The 22,217-nt window shown below is 43.2% G+C and overlaps 1 protein-coding gene across 9 annotated transcripts in view; it reads left to right on the top strand.

Annotated features, from left to right (window-relative positions):
* Window positions 1-22,217, top strand: part of ARHGEF7 (Rho guanine nucleotide exchange factor 7) — a 460,949-nt gene that overhangs the window by 66,042 nt on the left and 372,690 nt on the right. For all 9 annotated transcript variants that reach the window (XR_004539809.1, XR_004539810.1, XM_033948005.1 and 6 more), the window contains exon 4: window positions 12,674-12,804. Coding sequence is in view for 6 of the 9 variants with exons in the window: in XM_033948005.1 (XP_033803896.1) it covers window positions 12,674-12,804 (131 nt within the window). In the remaining 3 variants the exon portion in view is untranslated. The remainder of the gene's footprint in view (window positions 1-12,673; window positions 12,805-22,217) is intronic.

Here is a 22,217-nt window from a genome sequence, read left to right as displayed (position 1 = left end):
GGGGGGGGCAAATCATATACTCAGACAGTATAATTGAAATGAAAGAATTGGATAAATCTCTTTCCCTAGTCAGCATATGGTGAAGCAGTTACAGCTGTCATTTTGTTGGGAAGCGTCTCCGTTAACTTTGTATGCCTGGTTCTGCCGGCAGTTGCTGACAGCTGGAGGAGTGTGTGGCGCAGTGGTTGAAGCTACAGCCTCAGCACCCTGGGGTTGTGGGTTCAAACCCCGCACTGCTCCTAGTGATCCTGGGCAAGTCACTTAATCCTCCACAGCCCCAGGTACGTTAGATAGATTGTGAGCCCACCGGGACAGATTGGGAAATTGCTTGAGTACTTGATTGTAAAACCGCTTAGATAACCTTGATAGGCGGTATATAAAATCCTATGAAAACTTGAAACAGCATATTCCATTGATTGCAAAAGTTATTGAAAAAGCAATGTTATGACAATTAAGAGGAGCATATAGATAAAGTAGATTAGATTGCTTTCAGTATGTCTTTAGATGTTGCACTGGGAGTTGAAACATTACTTATATCAACAGTAGATCAGATTAGACGAGGAATGGATAATCAAGAATTTTGTTTGGTTTCACTGGATGTGTCTAGTTCCTTTGATTCTATAGCTTTGGAATTCTCGTGAGAATTTGTGGGAGCCAGTCAGGAAGCTTCTTTAGCACTCTCCAGACCAGTAGAGGTTAACTTTACGAATGGGTATATATCTAATCATGACCAGCAGGTGGAGACTGAAAACAAAACTTTGGGACAGTATATCCTAGCCCCTCCTCTCTATTTCCCTCAGTCTTCTTTCAGTCTCCAGCAGGTGTTGAGTGATCTGTACCCATCTCCCTTGGTAGGGCTGTTGGAATTTGTTTAGGGGGTTTATTGTCCCTGTTTTTAGCCGGACGGAGCTTGGGCGGACTCTGTTTGGGGGTTCGTCCGACCTCGGGGGTGTTAAACCCGGCGGGTCACGAGCGGGGTCCCTTCCCCCACTTCCTCCACCTCCCCACATTTTTTTAGAGGAGCCTCAGCAGTAAGCCTTGCCCCCTAAGTCAAGCAAGGCATATTGCTTCGAGAGCCTGTGGAGTCTGTTCTGTAAAAAAAAAAAAAAAAAATCCTGAGGTAGTGCTGGTCTGAAGGGTTGTTTCCCTTTAAGAAAACTGTATTTTACTGTATTTTTTCATGTAACCAGCACTTTTTTATAGCTAGGTCGCGTATGGAGCAATTGTGCCCTTCTCCGGGGGAGTAGGACACAATTTTAGTCCAGCCGCGAGGCACTCGCGGCCGGCCTGAACTCGGCGGTTTGGGTCGGTGAGGTGGTGGAGCTCCGTCGGCAGCGGCTGCAGGCGCCCAGAGCTCCCCGCCGATGGTGCCTCGCGAGTCGGCTTGGAGCAGTGGGGAAGCCCGGTCTTCCACAACCGCCCACGGAGGGATTCCCCGAAGGATTCCCTCTCAGCTGATTTTTTGACAGCTGATGCCGGCTTGCCTGCTTTAGCGGCTGAGACTATTCAGGTTTCTCAGCCGCTTCAGGCTATGGAGGGAGCTTTTTTGGCGGGAAAACCGCCATCTTCTCTGTCTGGCCCCTCCATTTTGTCTTCCACCTCAGGTGACCTTCCCCCTGTTTTGACTATGCAGGGGCAAGGTTCTGCTGGGTCCCCTGCTGTGGCAGGGAGTCCCTTGGGACCCTCGGGGGGTTTTTCTCCTGGATTTTTCTTTTCTTTATGCAGAGCCTATTTTCAGGCGGCTGGGGGTCCCGGTTGCGCCCAGGGGGTTTCGGGGGGTGGGTTTTCCTCCGCGCTCCCTGCGGCTTTGCCTCTTTCGTCTGGCGTGACGTCCCCTCCGCCGCCTCCCTTGTCCAAGCGTCCGCGGGTGTCGTGGGACGAGAATTTGTGGTCGGAGGAACGGGTCGGTCTGGAGGAGGACCTGGACCCTTCTGAGGAGTTCCAGGACTCTCTGGAGGGGACGGAAGCTGGCGGCGGGTTGTCGGATTTCCCGTTCTCCAGTGACGAGGCGTCCGTGGTGCGCCTTTTTCAGAAAGATGAGCTGCCTGACCTTATTCAGCAGGTTTCTTCGGTTTTGCGTTTTGAGGACGCGCCGCCGGAGACTCCGCGTGTGGGGGACCCCCTGTTACGGGGGATCCGTTCCGTTTCCCGCTCTTTTCCTATGCATCAGGATATTCGGGATATTATTCTGGAGCAGTGGAAAACGCCGGAGACGCCGTTTCGGCTGGCGCGCAGCATGGCTCGCCTGTATCCCATTCCGGAAGGGGATCGGGCTACGTTAGCTTCGCCAGTCGTGGATGCGGTGGTCTCGGCAATTTCCAAGCGGCATACCGTGCCTGTTGAGGGCGGTTCTGCCTTGCGGGACTCTGAGGAGCGCAAATTGGAGAGCATCCTTAAGCAAAATTTTCAGGTCTCTGCCTTTGGGGTCCAGGCGGCTATTTGTGGGGGACTGGTCGCTCGCGCCGTGTTTCGATGGGCGGAGCGGGTCTTGGATCGAGAGTCTGACGACTGGTCTCTGGTGGATCAGGAGGTAGCGAAGATTGAGATGGCGGCCTCATTCCTCTCAGATGCTCTATATGACTTGGTGCGGATCTCGGCTAAGTCTATGGCTTTTGGCGTGGCCGCAAGGCGTGTGTTGTGGCTGCGCGCTTGGGCGGCGGATGCTGCGTCCAAAGCTAAGCTTACTAAATTTCCCTTTCGGGGGTCGTTTTTGTTTGGAGAGGACTTGGATAAGTTGATTCAGACTTTGTCGGACTCGAAAGTTCCCCGTCTGCCGGAGGACCGTGCCCGTCCGGCGTCTCGGGGGGGTGCGGCCCGGGGGCGTTTGCGGGATTTTCGCAAGTATCGCTCTGGGCGTGGGGCTGCTTCTTTCCAGTCTCCGGGATTTTCCCGGGGTCGGTTCTTCCAGCGCATGCAGCCCTTTCGGGGGGCCCGTCGGGGGGCAGGGAATCCCTCCGCCGGTTCCCCCGCTTCCCGTCTTGCACAATGACGCCTTGCCGGCGCCCCCTTTGGTTCCGGTGGGGGCCCGGCTGCGTGAATTTTTCCCCAAATGGGCCGAGATCACGTCCGATCAGTGGGTCCTGGAGGTGGTGCGGGATGGTTATGCCCTGGAGTTCGCCCACTCTCTGCCGGATTTTTTTCCTCGCTTCTCCATGTCAGACTCCGGGGAAGACGCAGGCTTTTCGCCAGACCCTTCAGCGCTTGCTAGATCTCAGGGCAGTTGTTCCGGTGCCCCCTCTGGAGTGGGGCACGGGCAGGTACTCCATTTACTTTGTGGTGCCCAAGAAGGAGGGGACCTTTCGGCCCATCCTCGATTTGAAAGGGGTCAACAGGGCTCTCAAGATTCCCTCTTTCCGTATGGAAACTCTGCGGTCGGTCATTCTGGCGGTTCAGCCGGGGGAGTTTCTCACTTCTCTCGATCTGACGGAGGCCTACTTGCATGTTCCCATTCGGGCCTCTCATCAGCGTTTCCTGCGCTTTGCGATCTTGGGTCGGCACTTTCAGTTCTGTGCGCTTCCCTTTGGGCTGGCCACGGCTCCTCGGACGTTCACCAAGGTGATGGTGGTCGTCGCGGCAGCCTTGCGGTCGGAGGGCATCCTGGTACACCCCTACCTGGACGACTGGTTAATTCGGGCAAAGTCGTTGCAGGAAAGCTCCCGGGTTACTGCTCGGGTGGTGGAGTTTCTCCGGTCGCTGGGCTGGGTGGTCAACCTTTCCAAGAGTCGGTTGGTCCCGGCTCAGCGTCTGGAGTACCTAGGGGTGCTGTTCGACACCTCCTTGGGGAGGGTCTTCCTCCCAGAGGGCCGGGTGAGCAAATTGCAATCTCAGATTCGCCTGCTTTTGGCGTCCCGGTGTCCTCGGGCGCGAGATTTCCTCCGGGTCTTGGGGTCGATGGCGGCGTCCCTGGACGTGGTGAGGTGGGCGCGGGCCCACATGCGTCCTCTCCAGTATGCTCTGCTCCGGAGGTGGTCTCCCCAGAGGCACGGGATGGATGTTCCGGTCCCCCTGCGAGGCTTGGCGCGCTGCAGTCTGCGTTGGTGGCTCCAGACCCCTCACCTAGTTCAGGGGGTGGGTCTGGATCTCCCGCAGTGGACGGTGCTCCTGACGGATGCGAGTCTCCTGGGTTGGGGGGCTCAGTGTTTGGGTCACTCAGCTCAGGGCACCTGGTCCGCGGAGGAGGCCGCCTGGTCGATCAACGTGTTGGAGACCAGAGCGGTCCGTCTGGCGCTGTTGGTTTTCCACTCCCTGTTGCTGGGCAAGTCGGTCAGAGTGCTGTCGGACAATGCCACGGCGGTGGCTTAGGTCAATCGTCAGGGGGGCACCAAGAGCACTCAGGTGGCGCAGGAGGCGGCTCTGCTCATGGTTTGGGCGGAATCCCATCTGCTGGACCTCTCGGCCTCTCATATAGCCGGAGTAGAAAATGTTCAGGCAGACTTCCTCAGTCGTCACTTTCTAGATCCAGGAGAGTGGTGTCTCGGCGCCGAGGCGTTTCAGTTGATAGTGCAGGCTTGGGGGCAGCCCCTGATGGACCTGATGGCCACGGGTGGCAACGCCAAAGTGCCCCGCTTCTTCAGTCGTCGCAGGGACGGTCTGGCCGAGGGTCTGGATGCTCTGGTCCAGCAGTGGCCAACGGAGGGGCTGTTGTATGTGTTCCCTCCTTGGCCGCTGGTGGGCAGAGTGCTTCTTCGCATTGTTCACCATCCGGGTTTGGTGGTGCTGGTGGCGCCGGATTGGCCTCGCCGTCCGTGGTATGCGGATCTGGTGAGGCACCTGGTAGCGGATCCTCTTCCTCTGCCTCTCTCGGACGACCTTCTGATGCAGGGTCCCATTCCCATGTTCGACCCGTCTCCCTTCTGTCTTACGGCGTGGCTCTTGAAAGGGGTCGCCTTAGCAAGAAGGGATATTCAGACAAGGTGATCTCTACACTGTTGGGGTCCCGGAGGCTTTCTACCTCTCGGGCTTATGTGCGGGTTTGGCGTCTCTTTGAGGAATGGTGTCGGGCGCGGGGAGTGACCTCTTTTCGCGCTTATCTGCCTAACATTCTGGAGTTCTTGCAGGATGGCCTGGATAGAGGCCTGGCTTGGTCTTCTCTCCGGGTTCATATTGCGGCCCTGTCGGCCTTTCGAGGGTTGGTGTCAGGTCAGCGTTTATCGGCTCTTCCTGATGTGATTCGGTTTTTGCGGGCGGCCAAGTTGCTTAGGCCTCCCCTACGGCCCTCGGTTCCCTCTTGGGATCTTAATCTGGTTCTCTCTGTTTTGGTGCGTCCGCCTTTCGAGCCCTTGGACGACTGTTCTTTGAAGGACCTTACTTTGAAGGCGGTCTTTTTGGTGGCCATTACTTCTGCTAGGCGTGTTTCTGAGCTGCAGGCTTTCTCTTGTAGGGCTCCCTTCTTGGAGTTTTCTAGGGAGCGGGTCGTCTTGCGGCCTGTTCCTTCCTTTCTGCCGAAGGTTGTTTCTCCTTTTCATGTCAATCAATCGGTGGTTCTCCCGGTCTTGGGTGGTCGGGAGGGCTCTTCTGAGCAACGGCAGCTGCGCAAGTTGGATGTCGGTCGGGTCCTTCGCTCTTATGTGCAGCGGACCCAGGAATTCTGGAAGTCCGATCATCTCTTTGTCCTCCTGGCGGGTCCTCGTCGGGGAGCGGGCGCTTCTAAGGCTACTATTGCGCGCTGGATCAAGGAGACGATTGCTTCCGCTTATCTTCTGAAACAGCAGCCTGTTCCGGAGTTTCTCAAGGCTCATTCCACTCGGGGTCAGGCGGCTTCTTGGGCTGAGTCGTCGCTCGTGCCTCCAGTGGATATTTGTAAGGCTGCGGTTTGGTCCTCCTTGCATTCCTTTGTTCGTCATTATCGGGTTGATGTGCAGGCGCGTCGGGACGCGGTGTTCGGTGAGCGTGTACTGGTATCGGCCCTTCGGGGGTCCCGCCCGTGAGAGGGACTGCTTTGGTACGTCCCATTCGTAAAGTTAACCTCTACTGGTCTGGAGAGTGCTAAAGAAGGAGAAATTAGGTTCTTACCTGCTAATTTACTTTCTTTTAGCTTCTCCAGACCAGTAGAGGTCCCCACCCTGTCTGTTGTTGTTGTTGTTGGGGCTGTTGCGCGGGCAGTTTTTGGTTTTTGCTGCGGGTTCTAGTATTTTTCTAGGGCCGGGGAGAATTGAAGAACAGCGGCTGTGGCTCGGCTGGCTTAGCTGGCGAGCTGTGGGGACATTCTTCCTTCGGGAATTCCTCCTCTGCATTTTCCAACAGCATTTTGGGTATGTTATTTGTTACTCCTTTTGGAGTATTGTTTTTTCTCTCTGTTGTTTTCCAGTTCTTGGTTCTGCTTGGCTATTCGGCAGACTAAGGGAAATAGAGAGGAGGGGCTAGGATATACTGTCCCAAAGTTTTGTTTTCAGTCTCCACCTGCTGGTCATGATTAGATATATACCCATTCGTAAAGTTAACCTCTACTGGTCTGGAGAAGCTAAAAGAAAGTAAATTAGCAGGTAAGAACCTAATTTCTCCTTCTCAGTGCCGAGCAGTAGGGCCAAATCGTGCTCCTGCTTAGTGCCATTCAGCGGCTAAAGAAACCACAACTCGCAACAGTCACCTAACCAGCAGCAGACAACTAACTGGGTTAGCAGTGGGCCAGGAGCGCAGAAAGCTCGCTCCTGCCTGCTGCATCTCTAGACCACCAGGGATTGGCAGAGGAGGTACGACGGGCAGGGAGGGAGGACAGGGTGCAGGGCCTGACAGGGGAGGGAAAGAGGGCTGGGTGCAGTGCCTGACAGGGGAGGGGGACTGGGTGCAGAGCCTGACGGGAGGAGAAGGGAGGGGAGCTGGGTGCAGAGCCTGATGGAAGGGAGGAAGGGGAGGGAAGGGGGCTGGCTACAGTGCCTGATAGTGGAGGGAGGGAAGGGGCTAGGTGCAGTGCCTGGCAGGGAGGGGGCTGGGTGCAAAGCCTGACGGGAAGGAGGGAAGGGGGCTAGGTGCAGAGCCTGACAGGGCAGGGCACTCGAATATTAAGCCGTCCAACTTATATTTGAGTCAACCATTTTTCTTCCTTTTTTGGGGAAAAATGGGTGTCTTGACTTATATTCGGATCAGCTTATATTCGAGTATATATGGTATGTAATTCCTGTTAAAACTGAATTACGCTTGCTGGGAGTGGTATTAGATTGTCATCTTTCAATGGGGGCACAAATGTCACATATGTTAAATTTGTTGAAGAGATTGAAGCCTTTGTTCTTGCAGTGTGATTTATGGAATGTTTTGTGAAGTCTAGTACTCTGCCAAATTGATTACTGTAACGCATTATATTTAGGAATTGCAAGAAGTAAGTTACATGTTCTCCAAATAATTCAAATGCTTTAGCAAGTGTTGTGACGGGAGTCAACCAATTTACTTCTATGACCCCAGTTTTAAAACAACTACATTGGCTGCCAATTATGTGGCGGGTGCAATATAAAGGGCTCCTTTTATGAAGCCGCGTTAGCGGTTTAACACACATAATAGCGCGCACTAATTTGCCAGCCACACTAGCCACTACCGCCTCCTCTTGAGCAGGCGGTAGTTTTTCAGCTAGCGCGGGGGATAACATGCGCTAAAAAGGTGCGTGCGATAAAGCCGCTAACGCGGCTTCTTAAAAGGAGCCCAAAGTGTTGTTGATGATACATCAAAGATTATGTGATCAGGTACCATGGTATTTGCAAAAAGCTTTGTCTGTATATAAGACAAAGAAAAGCTAAATAACTATGCAATTGATTGTGAATACTGTACATTATGCTGTAAAGTCACAGCATTTTCAGTAGTAGCAGTAGGTTATGGAACTACAGTGGTACCTTGGTTTACAAGCATAATTCATTCCAGAAACATGCTCGTAAACCAAAATAGTCGTATATCAAAGCGAGTTTCCCCATAGGAACTAAGGGAAACTCACTTGATACGTTCCCACCCACCCCCACTCCCCGAGGCCAGCGGCGCTGCTCTACCCCCCCCTCGAGAACCGGCATTGCTCCCCCCAAAGGTCCCTCCCGCCGCAATCTGAAATCCCCCAGACCCACCCGAACAGGCTTCTTACTTCCATCTGGCCACCGGCACCAGCACCGGCATGTCCTGTGCGTTGGTGCCGGTGCTCGAAGATCTGCCTCCTCTTCTTTGCTGGGCCTTGAGCATCTGCGCATGCTCAAGGCCTGCGAGTTCACGCTCTCTCCGAATGCAAATGTAGGAAGGCAGCGATTCACTAAATAATTTCAGGAACACCAACTGGGCTGGCCGATCAAAAAAAAAGTGACTGCTGCGGACCACGATCCCACAAATATCTAACCTTCGGAAAAAGATCATCTACACTATGAGTCAACTACTACTCACAAGACCATACTTCCACCCACACCACTTTGCTCTGATCATTCAGATGATGATCCTACCCCAACTGGACTATTTCAACTCCGCCTACCTTGGCATCAACATCGCTGTTATCCACAAACTACAACTTATCCAGAACACAGCCGTTAGACTAATCTACAAATTAAAACAAATTTGACTCAATCCAAACCTTCATCAGGCAACTACATTGGCTCCCAATATCATCCCGAATAATCTTCAAATCGTCAGGTATCCTACACCAGATCCTTTACGGAAGCTCAGCAACCCCTCTCATCCAATTATTCTCTAATGTTTGGACAACATCAAAAAGAATCCTTAACAGAGTCCAACTAAACCTACCATCCACAAAATACGTCCACTACAAACAAATTTTCCACTCTATGCTAACCTCTCTGGTTGTAAAAATCTGGAATGACCTACTAGATGCTATCAGGAAAGAGACAAACTACACTAGATTCAGAAAAATCCTGAAGACTCACCTTTTTGACAATTAACTATCTTAGTTTCTGTATAGAATCCCCTACGTCTAAGTCCCTCTTCTTATCTCTCCACGTCCTCTTCTCCTCCTTCTTTCTCCTTCCTCTTTGATCTGTCGCCTTGAGCCTGTATAGATATGTTGCAACTCACAAATGGAAGATTAGATTAGACCAGTTGCTCACGTCCTTTCCGACTCTCCTGCTCTCTGCTGCCCTTCCCTGCAGTGTGAGCTCGTGGTTTTAACCTGTGGGTTTAAAGTGGGGTTGCATTATGGTGTGTTCTGTTCCAGACTGGAACAGAACACGCCGTAGTACAGCCCCACTTTAAACCCGTAGGTTAAAACCATGTGCTCGCGAGTAACCCTTCCCTGCAGTGAATCCAATCATAGACAATGGGAGAATGCCTCTTGCCCTCAAATAAGAGCCGAAGAAATGGAGAGCAGTGGGCACTGCCACCACAACTCAGGCACCGGAGCCGGGAGGGATGATAGGCAGAGGAACTGGGAGAAGCAAAGTGGTCATGGGTGGGACTTCTCGCTGGAGCTGGGGAAGGAGTCGGCAAGAGGGAAGTCAGGATAGCAAGCACATGTGCAGACCATTTATAGGCAAAGAAGATGGTCTGCACATGCGTCAGGATTGCTCTGGGGTCGGTTTGGGATGTGCCTCCAATCGCAATAATTTGCATGGGGAGGCTTGGTGAATTGGTAACCCAGGAAGACTTGGCCATGGATCGGATCGCTTAGGTAAGTATAGTGAATCTAGCCCATAGAGGGAAGATACCATATGGAAGGGGCTGAAAAAGAGGGCGGACAGTGGATGGATGGGGCAAATGTTGCTTGGAAGGGAGAGAGGACAGACGTGGGGTAGAATGAAGAAAGTGAAGAGAAGAAGATTAAAGCAGAAACTACAAAAGGTAGAAAAAAATTTTTTTGTTGTTGCTTTAGAGTAAAATAGTATTGTAGTTGTATTGATAAATGTTTATAAAAAGAAAATGGAAATAAGGTAATCTTTTTATTGGACTAATTTTAATACATTTTTTACTAACTTTTGGTGTTCAAATCCCCTTCCTGAATGTCAGGCAGGAGGATACTGTAATAGCAGTAGACTGTACTGACCTGAAAAAGGAGATTTTGGCATCTTGACAGCTAATTGAAAAATGGATTAGTTCAATAAATTGGTATTTTCGTATATTCTTATTTTCAGTTTTTTGTTTTATTTCTGTTTGTTAATTTGTAAAGTGGTGATTCCTCTCTGCCTCCCTGCCCGCTGCACCCCCGAAGCTGACCCTGCCACCTGACTCCATCCCTCCCAATGCTGCCGCCGCAGCAAATCCGGGCAGAGAAGGGACAGGCCAGGCGCATGTGTCAATTCTGACATCTGAAGGTCCTGGGCCAATGATCTTTGTTGCTATTCTAGCGGCGTTACAGCACAGCAGTTTCAGCTTATGAAGTTAAGTCAGTGCATATGCTATTTTTCACACTTCATTTCTCTGATGAAGTAGTGAAACGAGACTCGTCGGAAGAGGTGGTGCTGCAGCAATTGATAAGTTTAATTCTTGCTATATTGAAAAGAGTTATGCAGAATATAAAAATTTCAACTTAAATTGAGAATAATTGAATAGCACGGTAACAGGGTCTAATGAGGATTGCAGTCCAATCATATTAGATTATGTGATTGGCAGTCTGTTGACCCTTAAAAATAGCACATACCTATATTGCTATGTTGTTCAAATGACACTTTGTAGCTATTGAGTATTTGGTATCCAGTATCCATTATTTAGTAAATGTACCTAATTAATTGGTCATTAAATTGCATAAAGACAGAGATTGCAGGAGGACCTTGGCAGACTGTAAGACTGCGTGTTCAAATTTTAGAGTTATTCTTCCCAATTACAGCTATATGATGCTAGGTTCCACATTAGGAGTCGTCATCCAGGAAAGAAACTTATATATTATTGTGGTCAATATGTTGAAATCTTCTGCTCAGTGTGAAGTAGTGGACAAAACAAAACAGTGTTAGGGATTAGAAAAGAGTTAGAGAATGAAATAAAGAATATCATAATGTTTCTTTCTGTATTGGGGTCGCACCCTGAGTATTGTGTGCAGTTCTGATCGTTGCAATCACTAAGATGATGTTGCAGAATTACAAGTAGAAACGGTATAAAGAAAGGCAAAACAAGAGGATGGAATGATTTCCATATGAGTAAAAGCTAAAGATTCCTAACATTTGTTTGGCCTGGAGAGGAGAATTTGAAGTGGGTTATGATTGAGATCTACATAATTTTGAATGGAATGGAATGGGTTGCAAATCGATTTGTTTACTCTTTCAAATAATACAAATACTTTCATAACAAACAGGAGGACATTTTTCCCTTAATTTGTTTAAGCTTCAGAGCTCACTGCCAGAGGATGTGGTAATAGTAGCTAGTATAGCTGGGTTTAAAAAAAAAGGTTTAACAAATTCCAGGAGGAAAAGTCCATGAACCGTTAGTAAACCTGGGGAAAGGCATTGCTTATCCCTGGATGTAAGTTTCATGGCAGATTGCTATTTTGAAGATTCTGTAAACCTGTCTTGGCCACTTAGCAGTATGCTGGGATTGATGGTCTGACCCTGTATGGCAGTTCTTATATCTTATGATACATAGGAAGAAACAGCATGCCAATCTTGCCCATTAGTACCCAGCTTTCCTTGGAATTTGTGCTTTGAGACAGTTTCATTGTGTGTGACAGGACTGTGCTTTTTACATAGAGGAGGACAGTATGGTTAGCCTCATGTCAAATAAACAAAAAAAAAAAACCTTAGATTGTGAGTCCACTAGGGACAGAAAAAGCACCTTACATAAAATATGTAAACCACTTTGATTGCACCACAGATAAGCCATATAGCAAATCCTTTCCCCTTTCCCTTCACTTTACAAAGTTGTTGTGTGTCTCACAGTGCTAAATTTTTTTAAATGCCAGTTTCTTTTAAAGCAGTTGTTTAACTTATCTACCTGAGATAGATATGATGGAATGGTTTTGGAGAACCAGGTTTGATTTTCAGACTCTGCTTTTGGGCTTGGTAGAGAATTTTGTGAAGGTAGAGTTCATAGTTTGCATAGGAGTTGGGGGTGCCCCAGTCATTACTCAAGAGTGACAACCATTGGTTGCCTTGTCTGGATATTATTTTGGGGCTGTAGTTGCAGCCATATCTGTGGCTCTCAGCCAGAGGATTACAACTGCAAAGCTTAGAATTAGAGATTTCTGAGATTGAAAATTGAATGATAAACCACTGAATAGTCATGAATGAAAACTCCTGGTGCATTGGTTTTTGGTCTCTGTTCTCTTGTATTTCGTAAAGCCCTGAAAACTTTACTGTTCTCACAATATTTAAATGGTTTAACTACAGTATAAACAAAATGATAATAATACAGCTCTTACTTCTCTTATGCTCTTCTTTCTATGTACTCTAGTCTTAATTACATGTGAACCGAGTCGAGCTCCATTGGGAGATGACCCGGTATATAAACTGAAGACTAGATTAGATTAGATAAGACAATAAGTAGGATGGAACCAATGCCAAATGAGCTAGATGACCAAGGAGTAGAAAGAAGAATGTCCTGCATTCTGAAAACTGACTTCATGAAAGAATTATGACTAGCTGGTTGTGTGTTCAAGTATTGGGCACCAAGGGGTTTGTATAGCAGATTTTTCACAATTTAATTGAAAAATGTCTTTTTTCCTTTTCTTATGTATTGTTTTAGTACAATCCATCTACTGTACAGCTTTTCCAGACCATTAAATCTTGCAATTAAAGTACATTAAGTCAAAGAATCTTATTCTTTGTTTTTCCCTCAGATATTGGATTGGGCAGTGATTCTGTATGTGCGCGCCCATCCTCTCACCGAATAAAGTCCTTTGATTCCCTTGGATCCCAATCTGTACTCAGCAGAACTTCAAAACTCTTTCAGGGCCAGTATCGAAGTCTGGTAAGTCATTCTAAATACGGTATATACTCAGATATAAACTGAGGTAACCTTTTTTCCTCAAAAAATAGGAGGATAAAGGTTGATTTGAATATAAACTGGGGGGTTAATATTCAAATGCAGTGCCTTGCCTTGCCCTGCCAGGCTCTACACCCTGTGTCCCTCCCGTGCTGCTCTGCCTGGCTCTGCATCCAGCACCCCCTCATTTCCTCCCCTGCCCTGCCAGTCTCTGCACTCAGCCCCACTTCCTCCCTGCCAGGTTCTGTCCCCTGTCCCCCCTCCCTCCTGATGACTTGCAGGCCTCCATTGGACCTGCCATGAGACCTGGTGGTCTAGCGGTGGCCAGGACAGGAGGGATCCCTCCTGCTTCCTGTCCCAGCTGATTCTAAGAATTTTTACCTTCCTCCCACATACCTTTAGTATTCCTGGTGGTCCAGCGATGAATTGTGGCAGGCATGACCTTCCTTTGCTCCTGCCCGTGCAGAGCCACTAGCTGATTAGCTGCCGCGAGTTCATGGCAGCCAATCAGCTAGTAGCTCTGTGTGGGCAGGAAAGAAGGCAGGGAATATTCTCAGCAGTGGCCATGCTGTGTACCCCCAACAAGCGGCCCACGTACCCACAGGGTGACTCGTACCGCGTGTTGAGAAACACTACAATAGAGTATGAAGCTTGTTCACCAGTTAATTGACAAAGTAACATCTCCAAATTAGTCGAGAAATAAAAACTTGACTATTCCCATTGATGATTTTTAAAACGATCAATGTGTATAACATCTCATTTGATTGTTAATTCTACATGCTACTGCTGTGATTTTTGATGCATCATTTACCTGATTGTCAATTGTGATTATGATGACTTTCCCTGAATGTTTTGTTGAATGTTTATACACGTTTTTTTAAAAATATCAATACAAATATTGAACTTTAAAAAAAGAAAGTGAGGGCGTGGCTTGGAGACGAAGGAGAATGGTCGGGTGACTGAACTGCTCTGTGAAAAAGGCTCAAATAAATAAAATATAGCTACAGAAAAACAGTTGAAATTCATTAAAAAGACGAGGATCAACAGCATAATGGCATCGGGTAAGCTGACAAAAGCTAACTCAGTAGGAGGAAGTAATAAAAGATCAAAAATAGAGCCGATAGCCCCCTCTAAAGTTCCATTGCCAACGGATGAGGCAGAAGATATTGACATTGTTAAGGAACTGCGCCAGATAAAGGAAATAGTTTTACAAAATGCAAAGAATATACAGGAAGTTAAAGAAGAGCTGGCAGGGTTTAAATTAAGTTTGAAGGTGGTGGATGTTAAAGTGGAGCAATTAGATAAGAGAGTGGAAAAAACAGAAAAAGAAATAGCTCATTGCAAGAGAGACTGTAAAGAAATAGAAATAATAAAGAGGGATCTTGAGGATGTTTCTAATCGCGAAAGAAGAAATAATTTAAGGCTGATTGGGATCCCGGAAGGGGTAGAAAAAAATAATCCTATTGCCTTTCTTGAGCAATTTTTACCAAAAATTCTACCTCTGACAGTTAAATTTCCTCTGGAAATAGAGAGGGCGCACAGGGTCCCGACTAAAAGATATGATAATCAAAAGGGTCCGCGTCCTTTAATTTGTAAGCTGCTCCGTTATCAGCATGTGGAGGAAATTATAAGACTGGCAAAAGAAAATAAGACCTTGAAGTGCCAGGATTCTAAAATATATATAGTGCCAGATTTTGCAAAAGCAACAGCTCAAAAAAGGAAAAAATTGCTTGAATTGAGACCACAGCTTAGAGCGATTGGAGCAAGGTACGGTTTAATGTACCCAGCTATTATGAGGGTCACTTTTGCAAATAAAACTTCAAACTTTGATGATCCTTTGAAATTAAAAGAATTCTTAGAGCAATGTGAACAGCCTATGAATACATAAACTGAGACTAGAATTTAACAGAAGGATTGGAGTAAGAAATACTTTGATTCTGAGATGTTTTTTTTGGTTTTTTTTTTCCTCTCTTCATTTGATTTTTTATTTGTTTTGATTGGTTTCTGATATAGAATATTTTATGGAGAATTGGACTTTGGGAGTTACAGTTAAAAATGGAACAGATTTGAATTGCTGATGGAACTGAATGGAAGGATGTGGATGCAAAGATTCTATGATGACATCATTCCACATGCTATGAATCTCAGGGATATTAATGTGAATGAACATTCTGATGTCTCTGATTGAGGTGGATATTAAAAGTTAAATATAAACTAAGAATGACTGGCTCTAATTGTTGAAATTAGGCTCCCTACAGAAGTTAGGGCAGTTTTAAGTAACATTTCCAGCCCTTTATCTGATATTGATGTTCCAGGCAATAAACAGCAATTTATAGGATCCTGCTATAGACTCTTTTTGAAGTGCTGGAATATATTGATGTCAGCTTTATAACATTCTTGACACTTTAGAATTGAATATAGTCTAGCTGAGGTCAAAGAGCACTTTATATTAATGGAAACACTCATGATTTCAAAGATTAAGGAAAGGGCGGTAGATGATGGAGATTTCCTTAAGTGCATAGGACACTTTACAGGAAAAGAGGTGGTTTAAACAGAAAAAGAATTGTATTGGATGATTACTTGAACTGTGCTAAAAAAGGAAAAGAATTTGGAAATATGAAGGAGACAGAAGCCTGATTGCAGATAAATCCTAAATTTTAAAGAGAATATAAACTTATTATAAAAAAATGCAAGTTGTTTGGAAGAAGAAGTGACTTTAAAGAAGTGAAAGAAAGATCAAGGAAAGTATGAGATGTAAAGGATAAAGCAGTATCTGAACAGGATTTAAGAATAATTTCACTATGAATTGACTGTAAAGCAAAGAACATCAGATTTCTTTTGGATTGACTCTTCAGTGTATGAATGACTCTGTAGAAACATAGATGACAATTTAAATATAATGAAACTGGAAAGTGTGGTTGGATTTATTCAGACTTTTATATGACTATAATATATTAAAGGAACTGAAACTGTTTAGGGATTTTATGAAAAAAAAAGGGAATGAACGATAAAAATGGATGCATAATAGTGATGAATTAGTTAAAACAAGCAGCTGATATAAAGACAAGAAGAATTGAAGAGATGGGGAGAAGCTGAATATGCTTGGAGAGTTTTTCTACACAAAGCGGAAGATTGATGAAATTGTTTATTTATGATATATAATGATATATTTTAATATCACTTTAATGTTTAAGGTTAAGAAGGTGATTTTAGATTAATTAAAGGGGGTATGCAATTAGAAAATTGAATAATTTATTAATATGTAATTGTTTTCACAGGAATACAATAATATTGATTTATTTATTTGTAGTAAATTCAATTTAATATTAAAAGATATTGGTATATGAAAATGAGTTTGTTGGGCATGTGAGGGAAAGATTCTGAATTTATAGATGTTTTATAATTTAAGGATAAGTGTGGAGGGGAGTGAGGGTGGAAGAAGAAAAGGGAATGGAGGAAAAAAGGTGGAATGAGGGGGGGAAAAAAAAAAAAAAAAAAAAAAAACGGGGAAGGAGGGGAAGAAAGAAAAAAAAAAAATAAAAAAAAAAAAAGGAAATTGGAACTTAGTAGATTATTTGAAAGATATTATATTATATAATGTAGCTTATTAGGAGTGATAAATGATGTATATGGCAGAGCCTGAAGGGAGCTTTTTGTCACCTGATTATATATGAGCGTTTCCAAGTTTGCATTATTAATTGGGGGGGGAAGGGAGGGAGTAGGGAGGGGAATGGGAGGAAGAGATGTTGGTATAGTATTTATTAAAGATTTTGTGAATTGGGGGAAATATGTTGAAAGAGAGATAGGGAGGTGTTGGGGGGAAGGGGAACGAGATAATTTACAGTATGGATATAAGGAAAAAGAGTATAATATGATATTGAAGTGGAGATTCTTAGATATTAAATTTTTATTTGTGTAATGACTTTCAAAATATTTTCTTTAAATGTTAATGGCCTGAATCACCCAGTAAAAAGGAAAAAGGTAATGTCATATATCAAACAACAGAATATAGATATATGTTTTCTGCAGGAGACACATTTGTCTGGGATAGAGTCTATGAAGCTGTCAGATAATTGGATAAAACAATGTTTATTTGCACCAGCGATAAAAAAGAAGGCAGGAGTAGCAATATTGATAAATAAAAAATGTCCAGCAACGTTTAATATGATTAAGGCAGATCCTCTAGGAAGGTGGGTACTTGTTGACATGAGCATGGGCAATAATACAATGGCGTTGTTAAATGTATATGCCCCTAATTCGAATCAAAGTGAATTCTTTAAGTCTCTACAACAATTAATTTTACCACTGGCTACTACTAATTTAGTGGTGGCTGGGGACTTCAATGCTGTTATAGATCCAATAATGGATAAAAAACCAAGTAGAATTATGAAATCAATGGGGTTAGATAATTTGATACAATCATGTAATTTAAAAGATATATGGCGTATTCTTCATTTTAATGATCGGGAATTTACATTTTGTTCACATGTTCATCAATCATTTTCAAGAATTGATTATATTTTTGTTTCAGATCAGATAGTACAGAAAGTTGTAAAAGCTGACATAGAACCAATAATAATATCTGATCATGGTGGTGTGTGGATAGAAGTTAATTTAGTAGATCAAGATAATTCTAAACCGGTATGGAGGTTTGATAATGCATTGCTTGCTGATTCTAAATTTTGCACAGAATTTCAGACTAAAATTAATGAATATTTTTTACTTAATGATTTAGAGGAAATGTCGATTGGAATTTTATGGGATGCTTTCAAAGCAACTATGAGAGGACAAATTATATCATATTCTGCATATAAAAAGAAACAGCTAAGAAAGCAATATGTAAATTTGGAAAAAGAAATTAAAAATTTGGAATTAAAATTGGTTAATAAATGGGAACAGGAGACATTTCAAATATTGTTAAAAAAAAAAAAGTGAATATAATGAAATTTCCTCTGGGTTAGTAAGGAAAGATATTTTTGCTCAACAAGCGGTATATTATGGTAGTACAAATAAGGCTGGAAGATTATTGGCTAATTATTTAAAAGCAAAGAAAAGGAAGGAAAAAATAAACATAATTAAAGATGAGTTAGGCAATTCACATTCTCAAATTGGAAATATATTAAAACAATTTTTAAAATATTATAAGTCACCGTATTCTTCGGAGTCTTATTTAAATAAAGAGAAAGATGGGTTGGATTTTTTGAGTTTAATTGAAGGTCCTAAGGTTCCTGATCATATAAAAGGAAGTTTAGATAAACCTATATCATTAAAAGAGTTACAAATGGCATTGAAATCCCTTAGAGTTGGGACCGCTCCAGGTGGAGATGGATTTACAGTAGAGTTTTATAAAGAATTTCAAATTTCCCTATTACCATATTTATTAAAATTATATCAGGATCAACTGAATAAAGGTTGTATATCAGGCACTATGGCAGAATCTTTAACTATTGTTTTGCCAAAGCCAAATAAAGATCCAACATTGGTGTCAAATTACAGGCCTATATCTTTAATAAATGTAGATGGTAAATTATTAGCTAAGATTTTAGCATTAAGATTGGCTAAAGCTCTTCCGCATATAATAGGAATGAATCAAACTGGATTTGTTGCTCAGAGACACTCTTCTAATAATACTAGACTGGCATTTCAGATGTATTATTTAACAAAACAAATTAATGATCCGGCTTTTTCGGTATCACTAGATGCTGAAAAGGCTTTTGATCGTGTAGAATGGAATTTCATGTATCAAGCTATGGAGTGGTTTGGTATTGGATCCGGATTTATACAAATGATTCAAACACTGTATAGCTCCCCAACTGCTCGCTTATATATAAATAATAATATTTCAGATGCTTTTAAGTTGCAAAGGGGAGTTAGACAAGGTTGTCCATTATCTCCTTTGCTCTTTGATATAGTTCTTGAACCCTTATTATTAGCTATTCGACAGGCAAAGGACATACAGGGTATTCCATGTGCTGGAGTGGATTATAAAGTATCCGCTTATGCAGATGATATTTTGCTTCATTTGAGAAATCCGGAAACAACAATTCCATGTCTACTGAAGGTAATAGATACATTTGGAAAATTCTCAGGATACAAAATAAATTGGACTAAATCAGAGATTTTACCTTTAAATGTGCATTGTACAAAAGGTATATTTGATTCTTTCCCTTTTATATGGAAAGAGGATGGAATAAAGTACTTAGGTATTTGGTTGAATAAAACACTCGAAGAGACAATGAGAATAAATCAAAAAATTTTATTACAAAAAGTAACAGAGATGTGTGAGCAATGGAATCCTTTACATTTGTCCTGGTGGGGAAGAGTTCAAACTGTTAAAATGATGATTTTGCCTGTGGTTTGCTATCAATTGGGAATGATACCAGTGTTTTTTCAGGGGTCTTTCTATAAAAAATTAAATAGTATTCTGGTTAAATTTATTTGGCTGGGTAAAATTGCAAGAGTGGCTTTAGTGTCTTTGCAAAGACCAATTGAGGAGGGTGGGGTAAATTTTCCCAATTTTTATAGGTATCATCAGGCCTATATCATGCGCCAAGGTATGTATTGGGTCCTCCCAGAGCTTTTGGAACAATTACCAGAGTGGTTAAAGGTGGAGAGATCACTTATCTTTCCACTTAGGCTTGATCTTTTGCTTGGTATAAAGGTGCCTAGAATACGTAAGGACAATAGAGTATTAATGGATACTTGGAAAACATTAAGGTTTATAGACAAATTAACTACTGATTCTATTTTAAAATCGAAACAACAGACTATTTGGATAAACTCCAAGATACAAATAGGCGGGTTTAAGGTTGTCTGGAAAGATTGGATTAAAGCAGGTATAAGATCATTAACGGAAGTAATTGATAATGGTAAGATGCTTGAATTTTCACAATTGCAACATAAATATGGTCTGAATAAAAAACAAAGTTTTAAGTGGTTGCAATTGAAGCAGGCTATTCAGGTGGGGTTCCCTGAATGGAAATCTTTAAATGATCATTACAGCTTAGAATTCTTATGTTTCCAGGCAGATTTTCTGGGTCATCAGGCCGCAAAGTGGTATAAAATTATATCTAATTATTTGAATAAGAAGCCTAAAAATGGATTAAGAGATATTTGGAGCATTGAGATTAAGCATCAGATTAATGCATCTCAATGGCCACGTATTTGGTCTTGGAGAATTAAAGGTACGATGTCAGCATCTATTAGGCAAACATGGTTCTTTTTGTTGCATAGAGCATTCTGGACCCCTACTAGATTACAAAAATTAGATTGCTCTAAGTCTAATAGATGCTGGCATTGTAAAATTGAAGTTGGAACTTTAGACCATCTTTTATTTTATTGTCCATGTATTCAGGCATTTTGGATATCAATCTGGGATCAAGTCAACATATTAATGGAGAGTCATGTGGCATTATCCTATGACACAGTGGTTTTTGGAATGTGTATGAGGGCCAAAAGTCAGATATCTGCAGCAAACAACAAATTATTGATGATTCTTACTGGAGTGGGAATTCAGCAAATAACAACTAATTGGAAAGACTGTTCTAGACTGAATTGTAGTTTCTGGTGGAACTCAGTTTGTCATATGTACAAGATGGAAAGATTTCTTGCAGTACAAAGGGGGTATTTTAAAAGGTTTCAAGAGGTGTGGAGGCCATTAATTGATTATTATAATGATTAAGATTTATTCTTTTTCCTTAGGGGATAATTTATAGAAATGGGGTGGGGTGGGGGGGATAGGATAATTTAATTAGCTAGCGGTATATTTTAACTGATTAATGGATATAAGAAACATGGTATATAGGTATGAATAGAAAAGGAAAGAGGGTAAATTTATTGGAAATATGTTGTTATGAAATATAAGGGGATATATGTACTATGATGAGATATATATTGTTGTGCATTACTTTGTATAATAAAATGAATAAAGAGTTTGAGGAAGAAAGGGTGGGGGGAGGGACAGATTTAATGTAAGATTAATTGTATTATGAAAGAGGGATGTACAAGTATGTATAAGTTTGGATGAAATATTTTGTTGATATGGGAAGGGATGGGAGGTGGATGGGGGGTATTAAAACATGTATAATAATATTGTTTAAGAATGTCAAGTGAGTTATGTGAATTAATTGTAATAATATTGTACACTTGTTGAAAGAAATAAAAAGGAATAAAGATTAAAAAAAAAAAAAAAAAGAAAGTGATAGAAATGACAGCTAAGCCTCTACCCTTCCTGCCGTTCCTAGAAATATGCAACATTATATAGCCAGGAGGACATATCTGTGCTAGCTACAGGATATGTGTGATCACACAGCCAAGTTTCAGTAATAAATTCCAAATCAGAGCTGACAATGAAGTCACTTAAGAGTAATGACTTGTTATATATCTAACATTGAAATAGCAGCATAGTATGGGAATATTAGAATCAGAAGACAAAGTGAATGATTGTATAAGAATTATTCTCAGGATACGCTTTGACAATCTAATATTTTCCTCATTATAGTGAACTTAGGGTCTCCTACCATGAATAACTTCAATATGTTGGTATATAACATGAGAGTCCACTAATTATTGATAAAAGTCCTATCATTCCTAGCCCATATTCCATGGGTTTTAGATTCAATCATATGAATTTGATAATATTGAGTCTCACCTTTGATTCCCAGCAAGCCTGGAGCAGACATTTTACAAAGCAAAATGACTCAGTCAAACTGTATTAAAACTTATAATTAAACATAGAAATTAAAATCTTGCTGTCATAAAAGTGATGGCGCATGTTGCTGCACAAAGGAGTGTGCCTTACCCTTGTGCCTTAGACATTGCTAAATCTCAGTGTTGGCCTACAGAGGGTAGAACAGGCTCCCGTGCCTGGGATGTAGGAAACAGGCAGCACCGGTTGCAAAAGAATATAAAAAGCTGTTTGCTTCTCTAGAGTCTACCCGATGTTCAGCTACAAAATGGGGGGATCAGTGCTAGGGGATAGTAACCTTGAAAAAGACTTGGGTGCTGGTAGATACAACAATGAAATCAACGGCACAATGTGCAGCAGCCTCAAAGAAAGCAAACAGAATGTTGGGTATTATTAAGAAAGGCATTACAACCAGGACAAAGGAAGTCATCATGCCGCTGTATCGTGCGATGGTGCACCCGCATCTGGAGTACTGTGTCCAGTATTGGTCACTGTACCTCAAGAAGGACATGGCGATACTTGAAAGGGTCCAGAGAAGAGCGACGAAAATGGTAAAAGGTATGGAAAACCTTTCATATGCAGACAGGTTGGAAAGGCTGGGGCTCTTCTCCCTTGAAAAGCAGAGACTCAGAGGAGACATGATAGAGACTTTCAAGATCATGAAAGGCATAGAGAAGGTAGAAAGGGACAGATTCTTCAGATTATTGGGAAC

Source organism: Geotrypetes seraphini, chromosome 6 (genome assembly GCF_902459505.1).
Source record: "Geotrypetes seraphini chromosome 6, aGeoSer1.1, whole genome shotgun sequence".
NCBI lineage: Eukaryota > Metazoa > Chordata > Amphibia > Gymnophiona > Dermophiidae > Geotrypetes > Geotrypetes seraphini.
The sequence above is the reverse complement of the archived record's forward strand: the minus strand, read 5'-3'. Positions and strand labels throughout refer to the sequence as shown.